Below are 16,417 nucleotides of genomic sequence, written 5' to 3' on the forward strand. Positions count from 1 at the left end.
TGGGTCTCCAGCAGGCTAAGCTTCGCTCTGCCATCTGTGCTCTGGCTCTGTCGGGCTGGTGCCTGTTGGTCTGCTTGTGACCCGGCAGCATCTGCCCACCTGTAAGAGGAGGATGCTGCCAGCCTTCTGCTCTCAGGGAGTCTCCACTGACCTGTGATGATCTCTGGGAGGAGGGATGGAGCCTGATGGAGATCCAGGACAAACAGTAGAAGGCTGAAAGTGTGGCTGGAACCACCGCAGGCATGGGGTAGAGCGCCCCGGAACAGAATGTCAATGTGACCCCACAGGGTAGAGAGGCCCCGGATAGACCAGATAGACCAGTCACATAAAACCCACTGCTTCAATGGGACCCTGGCTCCTTGGCACTGTGGCATAGAACCAAAATACCACGTACGGTGTATGCATGTGAGGGTGCACCCACCTGTATGTGAGCATGTGAAAGCCAGTGACGTGTTCCTGTATCAGTCCCCTGTCTCCTGTATCACCCCCCACCTTATTTTTTGAGGCTGGGTCTCTTGATGAATTTCGAGTTCTCTGCTTTGGCTAGACCACTGGCATGGATCCACTCGGCTCCTTCAGCTCTCCCCTTCCATCTGGGCCTGGCCCTGCACTGGGGTTGGAAACGGATGCTTCCACCAGGGCAGCTGCAGGCCACCTGACACTCTCCCACTTCATCTTTCGGAGGAGCAGGGAAGGGGGCCGAGGACACAAAGCAGACCCTGTAAACGCTCATGGGCGCTAATGAGAATTCACAGACAACACCCGTGGCAGCATGTCAGGACACCTGAGAGCACGCTCGAAGCAGCGGGTGATGCAGGGGACTCTCAGCACTGGAACTCATGGGGAGAGCCATGGACACTGGGTAGAGGGGAGGAACTGCCCATCCGTTAAGGGAAGGCGCTTTGGAAGGAAACTGGTAGCTGTGGTGGAAAAGCTCCCTTCCTGGTGTACCCACGGTGCTGCTCACAGCCCAGCCTCAGAGGTAGATCCTGGCCCGCCTATCCTCATTCTCTGTGAGCTCCTCAGGGGCTTCCTGCGCTGGATTCCAGAGAATTCTGCGGACTAAGCCACAATAGAAAAGCCTGTTTCTTTACCCCACAGAACAGAGTGTTCCAGAATAGCAACGAAGACAGTTATTCCGAAGTCCTTTTAAAGATGCAGGCCTGGGACAGCATCCTTTACCTGAGGTGATTTACGTGTGGGGCGGGAGGGCGCTTTCAGCCTCCTCCAACCTGCTCGCTACCCTGCTAGCATTTTGAGTGGACCTCGATGAACAGCAAAATCAGACTGGCCGGTGGTAAGAGGCAGGCTAAAGCCTTGGGAAGGGACAGACCACTTGAACTAGAAAGATTAAGAGGCCAGGATACAGGATGTTGGACCTACTTCTGAGATACAAAGAGGCTACTTGCTAGGGTCTCATTCCCCTTAGTTGGGAGGGAAAGATGCCCTGATCATCTGCCAGGAGACTCGAGCCTGGGGAAAGATGCCAGCATTTTTGCTATCTTTTCTCTTGCTCCTTGGTAGAGTTGGGTGTGGCACCAGTGGGGTACAATCCCTGGTACTTGGTGTCAGGAGGCTGCGAGCTTTCCTGGGCCACAGACCCCAGGAGCCTCATGCAAAGTCGCAAAGCGACTTCCAAGATGACTCCTGAACCGGTGGCCCTCTGAGCTGGGAGAAGCGTGCAGGTGAAGTGAAGGTTCTGGGCAGGCTGGGGCTCCGGCTCTGATAGTGGCTACTACCCAGAAAGCATGCTCCTGGGGGGTGGGGCCACTAATCTTCCCCTTCCTTCTCTGAAGGCTTGGCCTCTCAGGCCTGGAGGGCTTGCAGGCACCAGGACAATTAGCTCCCTGAGTTATAAGCACAATATCTGGGAGATGAAGGCAGTAATTAATGTCTGTCTGCTTTCCCGAAGGGTTCCCTCTGTTCCGTCGGAGTTATTGAGACTCGGGGAGGGAGGCTTCCATCGTGTGGAAGGTTTAGAGAAAAGACTGAAGGGACGATTTACCACAGCAATAACAATGCTCCTGAATAATTCACCAAGCAAATGGCAGCCACCAATACCCCTTGCGCTCAGTGTGGACTGTGCGTATACCACAGTTGGGGCATATACCAGGCGGAGTGTGAGGACTGTGTAGCCTCCCCTTGTGAGGACCTGCCAGAGCTCTGCTCCTGTCATTTCTCCCTGTATCACCCAGACACCTCAGTCTCCTGCTCACACCCGGGGAGGAAGGGATTCAGAGGACCTTCGTGAGTGATTTTGTCTCATCTGTGGTATACTGAAATGCTAAGAGGCTATCAAAGCCTCTGCTGCACCTCTACTTGGCCCCTGGCTGCCTGGTGGGTTCATGTGCCTATTCCCAAGGCTGGAGAGGTGGACTTGGCCAGCAGATAATTTAATCTGCTGTTGCTACCTGTCCGACTTCCGATGGCAGCGTCAGGGAGGAAATTCTACAAGCACACAAAGTCCTGGCCAGGGCTTCATGCCCAGAGGGGAAACAGACCATGGAGCGGTAGCTCCAGAAACAGGCAAGACAGCCTCAAGGTTCCTTCAGGAGCCTGCTGGGCCAGGGAGATAAAACCCATTCAGCAGTCCTTGGGATTAACAAATCCAGACCACAGCAACACAGCTGATGGAGTCCGTGGAACCCTGAGCCAGGATGGGGCTGACCCAAGTCAAGAGGCCACCAACAGAAAGATCTTACTCTCTCCTCGCCCTTTCACATCAGTCCAGCAGCCACGGCCAGGACTGAGCAGAACCCAGCACACCTGACCATGTGCCAGGGCCGAGAAGAACCAAGCGGGGGCAGAAAAGCACAAAGACGAGAAGATGAAAAAGCTGGAGGGAGGCGTTTCCGAGCCCGCCTCTGAAGCAGGCAGAGACAAATGGCCTCTGGTGCTGTGTCGTCCTATTATCTGAGTCCTGTCTGGGGTATTAGTCAGCTCCACCCCCACCATACCACGCACGAAGCAATCAAGAGTAAGGCAGGCCATTCATCTTCTTCCCTCATCCATGGGAAGACAGGAAGAAGGCTGGGCGGAGCCCAACCTGCCTGAGGAGGCTGTCTGAGGAAAGGGTCAACTGTTAACAACATGTCTATCCTGTCACAAAACCCAACATCAACTGTTAACAACATGTCTATCCTGTCACAAAACCCAACCCTTGCCTGTATGTACCTCACTGGCGTGGAGTAAGGCCGAGACACGGGAAGTCTCCGGAACGCAAGACCTTTGCAGAGTACCCCTCAAACTGCTTAAGCGCACAACAGACTGCTATCCTGAGCCTGGAGGCCCACTCCATGCCACCCGTGACTCTGTGGCTAAGACCTCACTCCTGAGCCAGAGGGTGGCAGAGAGCAGGACTCTTCTCTGAACAAAGGGCTGAGCCCGGAAAGAAAGGAGTTTGAATGCTTTCCGCCATTCACGCTGGCCTTGTGTGCCCCAGGCGGGGAGAGGGCACTCACCAGATAGATTCGGTAGACATCCACCCGGCGCAGGCGGCCCCAGCACAGATCAGTGTCGTTGTATCTGGCGTCTGTATCCACGCCGCAAGACTCATTTCCGGAGACGCTGCTGAAGAGAGTAATGGCAAACTGGGGCTCAGCGTGGGCAGGGAGTGACAGTGGGGCTTCAGTTCGCACGTCCCACAAAATACCGCTTAGGACAAGCCCCACTTGGTCACGCAGCACAATGGCTCACAAGTCTGGGGATACAGACCGTGCCTTTGGAAGACAGAGGGCACAGCTTGCCCTGTGGTGAAGAAGGGCCCTGGGTGTGACATTCCTTAGGCTGTGGGTTTGTTTAGGGCTGTGCTTCTGTGGAAGCCCCTCTGCCCTGCTAGTGGGGCAGGCCCGTGGGTCTGCAGCCAACCTGAGGACGGAAGATGAGGGGTACTCACCAGGTCACCTGCATGAGGGACACGGGCACCGCGGCCGCGTAGATGGCGAGGTCTCCATACAGGTAAGTAATGATGCAGAAATAGAACAAGTTGACCCCCACTGAAAACAACAAAGTCACAGGTCAGGGAGCCAGAGGCAGACACGTCTGCGTCCTTTTTTGACGCCTGAGTCTTTCTTTACTGCTTCCGCTGTTCTCAGTTCTTCAGGCCATTTGCCTTCTACAAAAAGTGGGGAAAAAAATGACCCCAAATTCCTGTTTCTTATTCTGGCTGGCTAAACTGTGAGGCTGGCAGGAGATGCATCAGCTTGGGACTGGTGCCTGAGAGATTCGTCGAACCTGAAGATCAGAGAGAGGAATCAAATCTACACCGGCAGGCCCAGAGAGATGGCTCAGTGGGTGAAGGCATTTGTCGTCATGCCCGATGGTCTGAGTTCAGTCCCTACAGTCTATGTGATAGAAGGAGAGAAGCAATCTCGGCAGATTGCCATGGGCCTCGCCCCTGGCCTTAGCACACATGCCCCCAACCCCAAACAAAAGAAATAGTGTAATAAACAAAGATCCAGACAGGAGCCCCGGAGAAGCTTAGACATGAGTAGCTGGGGCTAACCCCTAAGGCTAACACGTGGTCCCAGACAACCAGCTCCAGACTCGCATTCAGACTCAGTGCTCAAGCTCAGGATGCCATGCTGCTGGTTTCTCTGAGAACAGGCAGATAAATGAAGTGACAGTTCCCTTCTAATCCTGGTGGCTCAGAACAGCCCACAGGTCCCCAGGGGAAAGCCCGGTACTTGTTAGTCCTAGGCTATGTGAGGTCAGCTATGTTCCTTGGAATCCTGAGAAAAAATGGCCAGGAAAACAGAATTTAAAAAAAAAAAAAATGAACCCACGAAGGCACGGCACGAGCTTTTTAAACATGACAGGTGTCGTATCCTTTCCTTGACACGTCAGAATTGACCTTGATTGGCTTGAAGCTCCTGGGGCTGTCTGTCACTCATGACCCCAGGCTCTAGGTACAGCCCACTCTAGCCCGCCTTTCCTCTCAGATGGCCGATGCCCTCAGTGGGAAGGCATTACTGCCTCCAGCCACTTCCTCCCACCCTCTAACGGCTACAGCGGTGGCTGTTTATGAACTGTCAGCCCTCCTTGATCAATAAAATTTCATTACTAGACACAAAGTAGGAGGATCGATGAACTTCCCGAGAGGACATTAATGTCTGAGCCTGGCATTTCTAATGACAAGGAATGAGTGTGGAGCCCTGGGGAGCCTTTTGTGGAGGGTGCAGCTCTGCCACAGGTGATGGAACAACCTGGTGGTCTAAGATATTGAACAGAGAGGAGCAGGGGTGGGCTCTGGAACTAGAGGTCAGAAACGCTGTCTCACTGTCCTATATGCTCAGGACAGGATGCCCTGACAAAGGGTTACCAGCTCAATGTCCCCAGTGCCAAGCCTGAGAAGCCCTGCAGGAGGTACCAGGGGGCTCTTCAATGGCTGAGGTGGCTCCCACACAAATGGCTAATTTTTATGGAATGTGGGCAGACAAGACAATAAAAACTGCTAGTGCATAACAATCTTAAGAAATCAGGGTGGGGGGCTGGTGAGATGGCTTAGTGGGTAAGAGCACCCGACTGCTCTTCCAAAGGTCCGAAGTTCAAATCCCAGCAACCACATGGTGGTTCACAACCATCCGTAATGAGATCTGATGCCCTCTTCTGGTGCGTCCGAAGACAGACAGCTACAGTGTACTTACATATAATAAATAAATAAATCTTTAAAAAAAAAAAAAAAAAAAGAAATCAGGGTGGGGGCATGGGATTACATGCTCCTGTAATCCTAGCACTGAGGGCGAGAATGGCGGTCAGCCTCGCTGCATCTGTGAGCCCCAGGTTCAGTGCAGGGCCTTCTCTGAAAATATATGGAGGAAAGAGGAGGAAGATGCCTGATATCAGCTTCTACACACATGTATGTCTGTCACGCACATACATAGACATGTAAACAAATAAGAAGGGAAATCAGGACGGGCTACAGAACATATCATCAAGCGAGACGGTTTAGAGCCTGTGTGTGTTCTCCCACTGAAGCGCAGTTGGTTTTTTCCAATGTTGAATTTCGATAATGTCAGTGGCTCCCAGAAGAGGACGCATATGTGCTCTCCCTTGGTGAGGGCCAGTGACAGAAGGGGACACAGGAAAGGCACAAATGTGGCCTCAACACAGCCATGCTGGCTTTGATGGATCACGCAAACCTCTACTAGGCTGGCCCAGAGAGGAGAATGGAGCCCGCTCCAGCCAGCCTGTGCCCACAGTCACCCTTCCTGGACCAATCACCGATCTGCACCTTGGATGGAACACTGAGCGCTTGGTGTTTAGTTCCAAGTCAAGTAGGTTCCCATTTCTGCAATCCTCCCCCGCACTCCACAGCCACACGCAAGACCAGAACTGACAAGAGATGCCCCACTTGGCAAATGGGGAGGCTTTGGCAGAGGGGCATAAGGCCTTCTACGTCAGCTTAGAAAGAAGGGCTTACGGGAGGCTGTGCTCCATACCTGCAGAGGTAGGGACAGCAAAGGTCTATGCACTACTAAGTATTAAGCTCTTTAAACAGCTCGGTTTCCAAAAAAACAAGATTTGCCACAGAGACAGAAATGGCTATCTCTGGCAGATAGTGGCGTCAGGTGGACACCTGCAGGTTGTAGCAAATGCCAGCCAGGAGCAAGCAGAGCCCGGAAGGCACAGTTGCCTCAGCTCTACAGTGCTCCATTATCGCTGGGCGACATCGATGTGGGCTTCTAGCTCCCTCTGCTGGCGACAGGGGGCGGGTGCTCGAGGCAGAGTCTATAGCTGTGGGCCACTGGCTCCTTTAGTTGGAAGGTGAACTAGGACTCCTGACCTGTCTGTACTAGTCAGATGGATAAGCCTTGTTCTTCAGGCTAGTGTGCAGCGAGGAACCCCAGGAAGATAACAGAAAGCTGGCCAGGCCTCCCGGAAAGATGGCTGCTCTGCTTCCACCCACCTGCCCTGCCCTTCAACACGGAGCCCCAGGAGTTTCAGCAAGGGTCGCATGTGCCCGTTCTACACACCATCCCAGAGTGACTGTTACCTTTATTGAAGAACATGGAAGCCATCTGTCCCATTTCCACCCGGTCTGTGATTTCAAAAAGGTTGGCGGATGAGCGTCTCTCTGTGGGGCCGGAACAGACAGGGCGGTGGTTGTTCACCAGAAGAGCCCTGAGGGGGCTGCTTGAACTCTGGGAATTCTCTAGAGCAACAACTGTATCAGCAAGCTGCTTCTTCTCCCCTCAAGCCCGAGTCCTCGCGCTTGCCAGCCAGCTAGGCCATTTTTACTGAGATGCACTTCCCAGCAGGGCTAATCTCCCTTCTAGTATGTCTTGCTTCAAGCATTTGAAGTCTTTTTGATTTCTTGAGTTATTTTGTGTGTATGGTACTTGGGATAAAGTCTGAGCTCAGGGCACACTGGGGAAGTGTATCTATCACCAGCAAGCGGCTCCTCCCCAGCCCCAAGCCTAAAGAGAATCCAGGCACGCTTCTTATGGGGACAGACAGTGCCCCTAACTCTGGCCAGCACAGGATGAGACAGTGAGGTAAGGGTGTGTGTGTGTTTCGGGTGGGGGTAGGGGTGTGAGAGATGAAGCCAGAGACTCGGGCAGATGGATGTAGGCAAACCCTGATTATGTCAGTAACTGTAGAAGGGCGGGAACTGAGGCCCAGAGCTTAGGTAATGTGCCAATCTATACACAGGGGACAGGCGAAGCCAGCAGAGGATGCTCTGCTCAGGATCCCTACTCCACAGGCCTTCTAAGCTGACACTTCAGAGGCCGTCTGCAGGGAAACTCCCCAGGAACCGCTCTACAAAGACAGGGAGCCCTGCTGACCAGCAGCCCAAGACTTACGCACGGACAGGATGGGGCGTTTCTCTGCCCTCTCGTAGTTGTCTTGGCTGAGGAGGTCACTGTCTGAGGCTGTGGATGAGTCTTCGTCATCCTCTTCCTGGGAGACAGTAGGATGGATGAGGAGAAAAAGGGAGGAGAGAGCTGAGCATGCAATGGTAAAAAAAAAAAAAAAACCAGCTGACCCTGGCCCTTGCCTGCTCATTCCTTCCAGAAGGTGTCCCTTGGAGGCTCTGAGTGTCCTGTCACATCAGAAGATAAAGACAGGAGTGTCCCTGGGACAAAGGTTCAGAACGAACGAGTGAGCTCCAGGTGGCTGTGTCAGGGACAGCAGCCACCATGTGTGTCCCTTGAGCTGTATGTGACTACTTCACTGCAGCTAAAACTTGGGGCAGGGCTGACGGGGAGGCCTGCAGAGACTGACAGGGTAAACAGAGGCACTGACTTGAGGACGGGGTGGGGGTGGGGCTAGGGGGGGGTTGAGGGAGTGGGGGGGGGGCAATGCACACACCTTGTGGGTCTCCATCCTCTTCCAGCGGAGCTGGGCATTGGCTGCAGCCATGGCTTCCATGGCAAAGGTGGTTGTCACAAAGCTGAGGGGGAAGCCACATGTTAATGGCATGAGAGTCAGCAGGAAGTACAATCTGACCCAACCCACAAATTCTCAACCACAGCACTCTCTTCTCTGAGAGGTGTTCACCACAGAAATTCTGAGATGGTCCTCCCTGGCTAAAATCCACGGTTCAGGGCCTGCGAGGTGGCTCAGTGGGTCAAGGTGTTTGCTGCCATGCCTGATGACCTGAGCCGATCACTGAGACCCACATGAAGGACGGAGAGAACCATTCCTACACACACACACACACACACACACACTAAATGTAAAGGAGAAATTAAAGTGTCACTGTGTACACCAAATGAGTGCCTTGCCTCAAAGTCACTACCGACATAAGCGTCTATATCCCCTGCACAGGAGAGGGTTATGAAGTCAGGGGAAGGGAGGGTATGCTGGCTGGTTTTCTGTCAACTTGACACAGTTTAGAGTTAGCTGAAAAGAGGGAACTTCAACTGAAAAAGCCCTCCATACAATCCAACTGTAAGGCATTTTCTCAATTAGTGATGAATGTGAGAGGGGCCCTGCCCATTGTGGGCGGTGCCATCGGTGGTCCTGGGCTCTATAAGAAAGCAGCTGAGCAAGCCATGGATGGGGAGCAAGCCAGTAAGCCGAACCCCTCCATGGCCTCTGCGTCAGCCCCTGGCTCCAGGTTTCTGCCCTGTGTGAGTTCCTATCCTGACTTCCTTCAGAGGTGAACAGCAACGTGGAGGTTTAAGCTGAATAAGCCCTTTATCACAGCAGTGGTAACCCCAACGAGGACAGAGGGTGACTGCCCAGGCTGGGGTGGAAGTAGGTGGCACTTAGCTAGGTGAGGCAGTCCTGTTACCCGGAAAGGGCCTGCTGGGGCAGACACAAAACCTGAGGTGGCGGGCTGATTCACAAAGGGGCCTCTTATAGCTTCTAGAAGGACAGCAGGCATCTTTCTCTTGCTGCCAGAACACAGAGCAGTGGCCAACTTTCAATTTTACACTAATGTGAGGACCGTGGGGACGGAGGCTGAAAGTGGACCTCAACTCTGAGATCCAACTCCTGTTCCTTTGGCAGCACCTTCACTTCCTAAATAATTTGGCTCAATTTTAAAATAGTGTGTACTGTCTCTCTACAGGGAGACTGGGAAAGGGTACTAGACGCTTCTCCACAGTCCCAGGGCTGCTGGAACACACTATGCTTCCCTTCACAGTAGACACAGGGTGCCGCCTTTGGCTGCTGCAACCCTGGGCGTGAATCTGCTCAGGCTGACATTTTTCTAAAGACTTTCTGAGGACTACACAGCTCTGTCCCCACACCCTCCAGTACTTACAGCAGCCAGCAGTAAATGCTAAGCCCTACAATCAGGTGGGAAGGGACCTGTGGGGCTGCTCACAGCTAAACCCACATCCCTCCATCAGAGGGTCAAGGACCAGAGGCAGGGCATGAAGCCTGGGGAAGTCCAGGAAGGTTTCTCATTATCTCGCCTAACTGGTCCTTCTAAGGGCTCTGCATTTCCACGCCTTACTGGTAGCGAAACTGAAATCAATCTTAATTAAGGCATATGAAGGCTTCTTACGGTTGTGCAGAGCCAACTCATTGATCACACTCAAACATAAAAGGGTTTAGCAGAGCGGGGCGCGGCAGCCCCTACCTGGGGGGGCCTCCAATAACCGTTCTCCAATCATATGGCTGCTGCCAGTACTGAGCCTTTAAAGGGGACACAGCGACTTGGACAAGAATTCTTGAGCTGCCAGAGCATGAAGTACGTAATGAGCCAACAGTTCACAGTTCAGAGGTTCACCCCCAAGGTTCCCCAAAATAAGTGGTAAAAGAAACCGCAATCTTTGGGTGTGATCCCCTCCCATGAGCCTCTTCTGGGTCTGTTCCCTTCAGCTTTTATCTCTGCTTCGTTCTCTCTACGGCGTTCTTCTCCTCAGGCCTCTGATGTGGTACAGCTCCGTCTCGTACCCCGAACCCCATGCTTCAGTCCCTACACCCCCGGTCCCCATGCCCCCACACTCACAGGCTCTCACACCCCAGGTCCCCACGCCCCCATCTAGGGCCCTACTTAAACCTGCAGTCTCCCCACCTCCCCAACCCCTCTTTTTCTCTTATCACCTTGTAACTTGCTCTCGCTTTATTCTGTGGAAAGCCCCTAACATGGAGGATGGTGTAGGAGAAGCACGCACTCCCAGGGAGATAGTTCTTGGAGGAGTCTCCAAGTTTCTCTACCCCCCCCTTTTTTTTTTGTGCACATGCTTGCGCGGGGACAGGGTGGCATCTATTATGTGGCTAAGCCTGATCTTCCAGTCCTGTTTGTCCTTCCGCTGCACCAGCACTGGGTGGGATTACAGGTGTGCACTGCCCCACCTGTTTTTAAGTTTTATTTATTATATATACATGTATAGCTCTACACACACATATTTGCCTACATGTATGTATGTGCACCATAAAAACTGTACACTGCCCATGGAGGTGAGGGCATCTGATCCCCTGAACCAGAGTTACAGATGGTTGTGAGCCACCATGGGAACCAAACCCAGGTCCTCCTCAGCAAGAGCAACGTGTGCTCTACACTGCTGAGCCATCTTTGCAGCCCCGACTTCCCACTGCTTCAACATGGGTTCCTACCTGGTAGAGGGGGAGGACTTGCCTTGATCTAATTACAGCTTGGGCCACTGTGATGGGACTTCAGACTGACAGGAGAATCCCCAGGAGGAGGCTCTGTCTGCTCTGAAGCACCAGCTGCCAACCCCTTCAGCATCTATCTGGTCAACAAAGCCAGTATTCGTGAAGGCCTGGGCAGGTGGGGTGGACACAAGGCAGGTCCTTAAAAAACTGACTGTCCCATATATGTGTATGTATGTGTGCATGCATATACACATGCATGTGTGTATACATATGTATGTATGGGGAACATCCGCATACGTGTGTGCCTGTAGTAAATTATTTTAAGTAAATCTAAACTGCAAACTGATTCACTAGCTGGCCTTTTCGGTGGTTAGGTGCTGTCTTCTCAGAGAGCAAGTACTGATAGTTAAAGAGATAAAACTCAGAGGAAGGAGTCTAAGAGTCTGTCAGGACTAGCTGGCCACTGCCTCGTGAGACACCTCAGGGGCTTGTCTGTCTTGTCTGTCTGTCTGTCTGTTGTCGTCGTCGTTGTCGTCTCTGTCATTGTCGTCGTGACTTAAGTGCTTAGGGCTGCTGCTCTGTGCTGTTAGCAAAGGCCCTGGTGACCTTTGGATCCACTGTCCTTGCTCTGGGCTACCTAGCTTAAGACACACTTACCTCTATGTGTATGGAAACAGCAATCTTCCTACCCCACAAGAGCTCTTTCCTGTTAATTAAGAGACATCTGGGCTCCCTGGGTGGACTTCTTCCAGTTCTGTCCCCAGCCCCCAAGTGGCAGCCCCCCAACCCCCAACCCCCGCAGCTCTTACCTCATGAAGCCTACGAATACCAGCAGAACGAGGCTGACGAGCCACCCGGCGGTGGCAAAGGCCTTGGGCATGGTGAGCGCACCTGTGCCCACGATGAGGTTAAACATGTACACCAGCCCGACCTGGAACCAACAGGAACAACGTTCAGCCAGGGGATCAAATGACCTAAGGACGGCTCTGGATGACATCACAACTGTGAAAGCCTTCCTGGGTCTTTTCCGGGGAGATAGGGAGGGATGGCACCTGAGTCCTAAGGAACCATGATCTGTAGCCAGGTGTTGGGAAGCCACGCATTTGCCTGCACACCCAGAGGACAACAGCTCCTCGGTCTCCATTCTTATCAATTTCGGTCTGTTCAACCTGGCTGGGGCTCCTTGAAGACAGAGTACCGCGGGCAGGGCACCGAGCGGCACAAGGCTGAGCAGGCCTACTGACCTCAGAGAACGTCTCAGAGGTGGCCCATCTTCTTCTGTACCAGCTCTTGCCACTGTCCACTGAGCGGTGATATCCACATACCTATGTCCTTCTTTCTGTACCAATTGTGGTTTTTTTTGTTTTGTTTGTGACAAAGCCTTATTATGTAGTCCTGTCTAGCCTAGCATTAGGTAGCCCAGGTTGGCCTTCAACTCATGGCAATCTTTCTGCCTCGGCCTTCCAAGTCTTAGGATTACAGTCGTGCATTACCACAGTTGACTAGCAAGTTCAGGATTTAAAACAACAGCAAAACCAATTGGGCCAGAGAGCTGGCTCAGTGGGTAAAGGTGCTTGCTGCCAAACCTGACAACCCAAGTTCAAGTCCATGGACCCACTGACTCCTGCAAGTAGTCTTCTAACCGACGCCCATGAGTACATGCATGTGCACATACTTATATAAATAAATAAAAATATAAACCCTGACACATAGCTCACATGCTACAAAATTAAAGTCGGAGGACCCCACTGGACCCTGCTCAGGTTATCTTGGGCTTGGTACTACACCTCTGGCCTTCTGAACTGTAAGTCTGGCTTTTTACAAGTGACTGTGGACAGCAGACACATTCTTAAAGTGGCTGGGGTCAGTTTCTTCACTGGCACTTTGAAGCCAGTGTGTACCTGGCTAGAGTAAGTTAGCTAGCTCAGCTCACCCCTCATTTAGCCATTCCTGAGCCTCTGGCCTGCACAGTGCTTGGAGATGTGGATTCAATGGGACTAGACAGACACACCCCTTCACCTGATAAAGCTGTGGACCACAGAGGGGAGAGACAATGAGAACAGAGACACAGATTACAGTGAGAGAGCAGGAGGAGGAAGAGAAGAACTGTGGCTTTGTTGCAAGAGATAAGGTAAAGAGCTTTAGGTAAATGGCGCTCAGCTGGCTCGCTCTTGCAATGCCAGCATTTGGGAGTCTAAGGAGAGAGGAACTTGGATCTGGCCAACCTAGGATTCACAATGAGATACTTTTGGAAAAAGGAAGAGGAAGAGGAGGAAGAGGAGGAGGAGGAGGAGGAGAAGGGGAGGAGGAGGAAGAAGAGGAGGAGGAGAAGGGGAGGAGGAGGAGGAGGAGGAGGAAGAGGAAGACCGATCCCCTTGAGCCTGTGTCACCGAGGAGAGAACCAACTCCCCAAAGTTGTCTTCTGACCCCCACACGTGGGCTGTGCTACCCATCTGCTCTATGTGCCTCCCCCTTCACAAGGGAGTAAGGCCAAGGGGAGAGACTTTCAGCTACAAAGGCTTAGAGTGGGAGAAATGGGGGGGAGGGGGAACACAGGGCCTTGAACATGAGGTTCAAGGAAACACTGGGACAGATGGACTTTATGAAGAATTACTCATGCTACGGCCAGACAAACCAATAAATGACAGCATGGTGAGGGCCCTGAAGAAGAGTCCGGTTCCCCATGGCATGAGAGGGGGGTGTCTTATAGCTTTTAGGAATGGGGACAATTCCACAGTGTGGTCTGCAGCCAGGCTCTCTACCTGCTACGCTGCAGGGAAAGGGAAATGTGTGGATACCCTCTTGTCCTCAGGTGAGAGACCCTGGCACCTCAAAGTCTACTAGCTAGGGGTTCACGATGTCTGGATCTATGTGAGGGGAGGACCCCTTCGGGAGCTGTGTTCTGAGCAATTGCTGGACTCTGACATCACCTTCTTACAGGTGTGCGTAGGGCTTTCTGGCAGCCACACAGCGGCTGTGGTCGGTCAACCAAGCCACAGAGGACACAGGCTCTTGTGGAAGTGATGGAGGTGTGATAGTTTGAGGGTTGGAAGCAGGGGTGACAGGCCAAGACAGTGCAGAGGTTCCTCCATCTTGCATTCTTGCTGAGCTAGCCTCAGGTTTAACAAGAATCTGATCTCCTTGATAGAGAATTCCAGGGAAAACCATGTAATTCTCTTCTAGGAACCAGAGGTCAGGATGGCCTACGTTATCTTAGCCTGTTTGTGCGGAACCTCCTCCAGATAACCGCTTATCTTAGCGTCTTAGTGTCTGTTAATACTGCCTGCTTCAAACTGCTTACCCTGCAAAGCCCTCACCCCCAAACCCCCAGCTGATGAGCAAGATGTCTGGACAAGGTCTCTGTCCTTTAAAATCCCATGACCTGGACACTTGGGGTCACACCTAGGTCCCTGTCCTTTGTCATATTGTCACCTCCTCTCACCTCTGGGGTCTGGTCCCCGTCAGCTGGCATAAAGACTTTTAATTGGCTATACACTGTGTCTGAGGGGCCATCTCTGGTGGGCTCCCCATAGGCACTGAGAACAGACCCCAGCGGACCCCGACATCTAGATTCTGAACAGCTTTACTCTCCGCCTAACACTTTTAAGAGAAACACTAAGCAGGGGTAGGAACTTCTGAGAGGCTTCTCACGATGGAAGCAAGGCAAAGAACTTTAAGAACATGACATAGGCTGGAGAGATGGCTCAGTGGTTTAGAGCACAAGCTGATCTTCCAGAGGACCCAGGTTCAATTCCCAGCACCCACATGGTGGCTCACCACTATCTGTAACCCCAGTTCCAGGGGATGTGACACCCTTCTCACAGACATACATGCAGGTAAAACTCTTAAACATAGAAAATAAAAATAAAATTACTTAAAAAAAAAAGTAAGACTAGGCAAAAACTTTATGGGAGAATTAATAAGTATAAGAAGCATTTGTAGAAGCCAGGCACAGCACTTAGGAGATCTGAGCTCAAGGCCAGCCTGGTCTATAGAATGAGTCCTAGGACGGCCAGGGTTACACAGAGAAACCCTGTCTTGAAAACAAACATTTGTCTGGTTGGGGAGATGGCTCTGTGGTTAAGAGCACTGGCTGCTCGTCCAGAGGACCTGGGTTCCACTCCCAACACCATGTGATGGCTCACAACCATCTACAGATTCAGTTCATCTGACCACCTTTTCTGGCTTCTGTAGGAGCTACAAGCATATTATGCACATATATACATTCAGGGAAAACACCTAACAATTTTTGATTAAAAAAAAAAAAGGAAACTAGGAGACAGACTTCTATCTAGAAGCTGTTTGTCCTGCTTTGCTGCTATTTTTAGGTCCGGAGTAAACACTGTGTGTCCACTGGGAGCTCAGCAGTGCAAGGCTGGGATCCTGTGCCATCTGAGGGCCTCGGCAGTCTGGGCGCATCCTAAATCCTCAGTGACCATGGGTCATGAGGAGCAGACAAAAGGAAGCCACTCTCAAGTCAGCCACAGGCCAGGTCAAGAGGAGCCTTGGAAAGGGAAAAGGAGGTCACATGACAGTGGGGGAGGGGCAGCCTCCTTGGAAGGGTGGCAGAAAGTGGAGGAATGAGGCCCTGCTGTGTTCTCTGAAGATCAACCCACACAAGGAGGCTCACCCTGCTCCTCTGTGTACTGAACTAGGGAAGGCACAGCCCCGCAGCTCTGTGCCCTAGAGAGCTTAGTACAGCGTTCTATCTGCCTGCATCCCCTCCACCAGAAGATACCCAGGACACTCATACACCATCTCTCAGAAGTGTCCCCTCTGATGGCAGTCAAAGGAGTCAGAAGGCAGCAATGGATTTAAGACTGTAGGGCTAAGCCGGGGCGGTGGTGGCGCACGCCTTTAATCCCAGCACTTGGGAGGCAGAGGCAGGTGGATTTCTGAGTTCGAGGCCAGCCTGGTCTACAAAGTGAGTTCCAGGACAGCCAGGGCTACACAGAGAAACCCTGTCTCAGAAAAACAAACAAACCAAAAAAAACAAAAAACAAAAAAACCAACAACAAAAAACAAAACAAACAAACAAACAAACAGACTGTAGGGATGCGGAGATGGCTCATTCATTAAAGGGCTTGCCATGCAAACCCGAGGTTTGGAGTTTACTCTTGAGCACCCACATAAAAACCTGGGTCATGGCGGTACATTACGTTTATCCCCGTACTCAGGAGGAGAAGGCAAGTGCATCTCTATGGATTCGACTCGATGTCAGCCTGGTCTGAATAGTTCCAGGCTATTCTCAAAATAACAAACAACCAAGCCTGGGGGTGGGAGCATGCAAGTGTTACCCCAATACTAGGGAGGTGGGTGCAGGGGGACCCTTGGGACTTGCTGCCCAGCTGGCAAAGCACAGGTTCAGGGCGTGCACTACTCTGGCAGAGGACCAGAGTCT

The 16,417-nt window shown here is 52.2% G+C and overlaps 1 protein-coding gene across 2 annotated transcripts in view; it reads right to left on the reverse strand.

Annotated features, from left to right (window-relative positions):
* The window catches only part of Slc38a12 (solute carrier family 38 member 12), a 58,903-nt gene that overhangs the window by 38,409 nt on the left and 4,077 nt on the right, over positions 1 to 16,417 (reverse strand). For both annotated transcript variants that reach the window (XM_021175718.2, XM_029483317.2), the window contains exons 3-8: positions 11,826 to 11,947; positions 8,314 to 8,395; positions 7,806 to 7,902; positions 6,995 to 7,075; positions 3,896 to 3,995; positions 3,462 to 3,570 (exon numbers count right to left, since the gene is read on the reverse strand). In XM_021175718.2, the coding sequence (XP_021031377.1) occupies positions 3,462 to 3,570; positions 3,896 to 3,995; positions 6,995 to 7,075; positions 7,806 to 7,902; positions 8,314 to 8,395; positions 11,826 to 11,947 (591 nt within the window). The remainder of the gene's footprint in view (positions 1 to 3,461; positions 3,571 to 3,895; positions 3,996 to 6,994; positions 7,076 to 7,805; positions 7,903 to 8,313; positions 8,396 to 11,825; positions 11,948 to 16,417) is intronic.

The sequence above is a fragment of the Mus caroli genome, unplaced genomic scaffold, assembly GCF_978045245.1.
Source record: "Mus caroli unplaced genomic scaffold, Mus_caroli_1 scaffold_13, whole genome shotgun sequence".
NCBI lineage: Eukaryota > Metazoa > Chordata > Mammalia > Rodentia > Muridae > Mus > Mus caroli.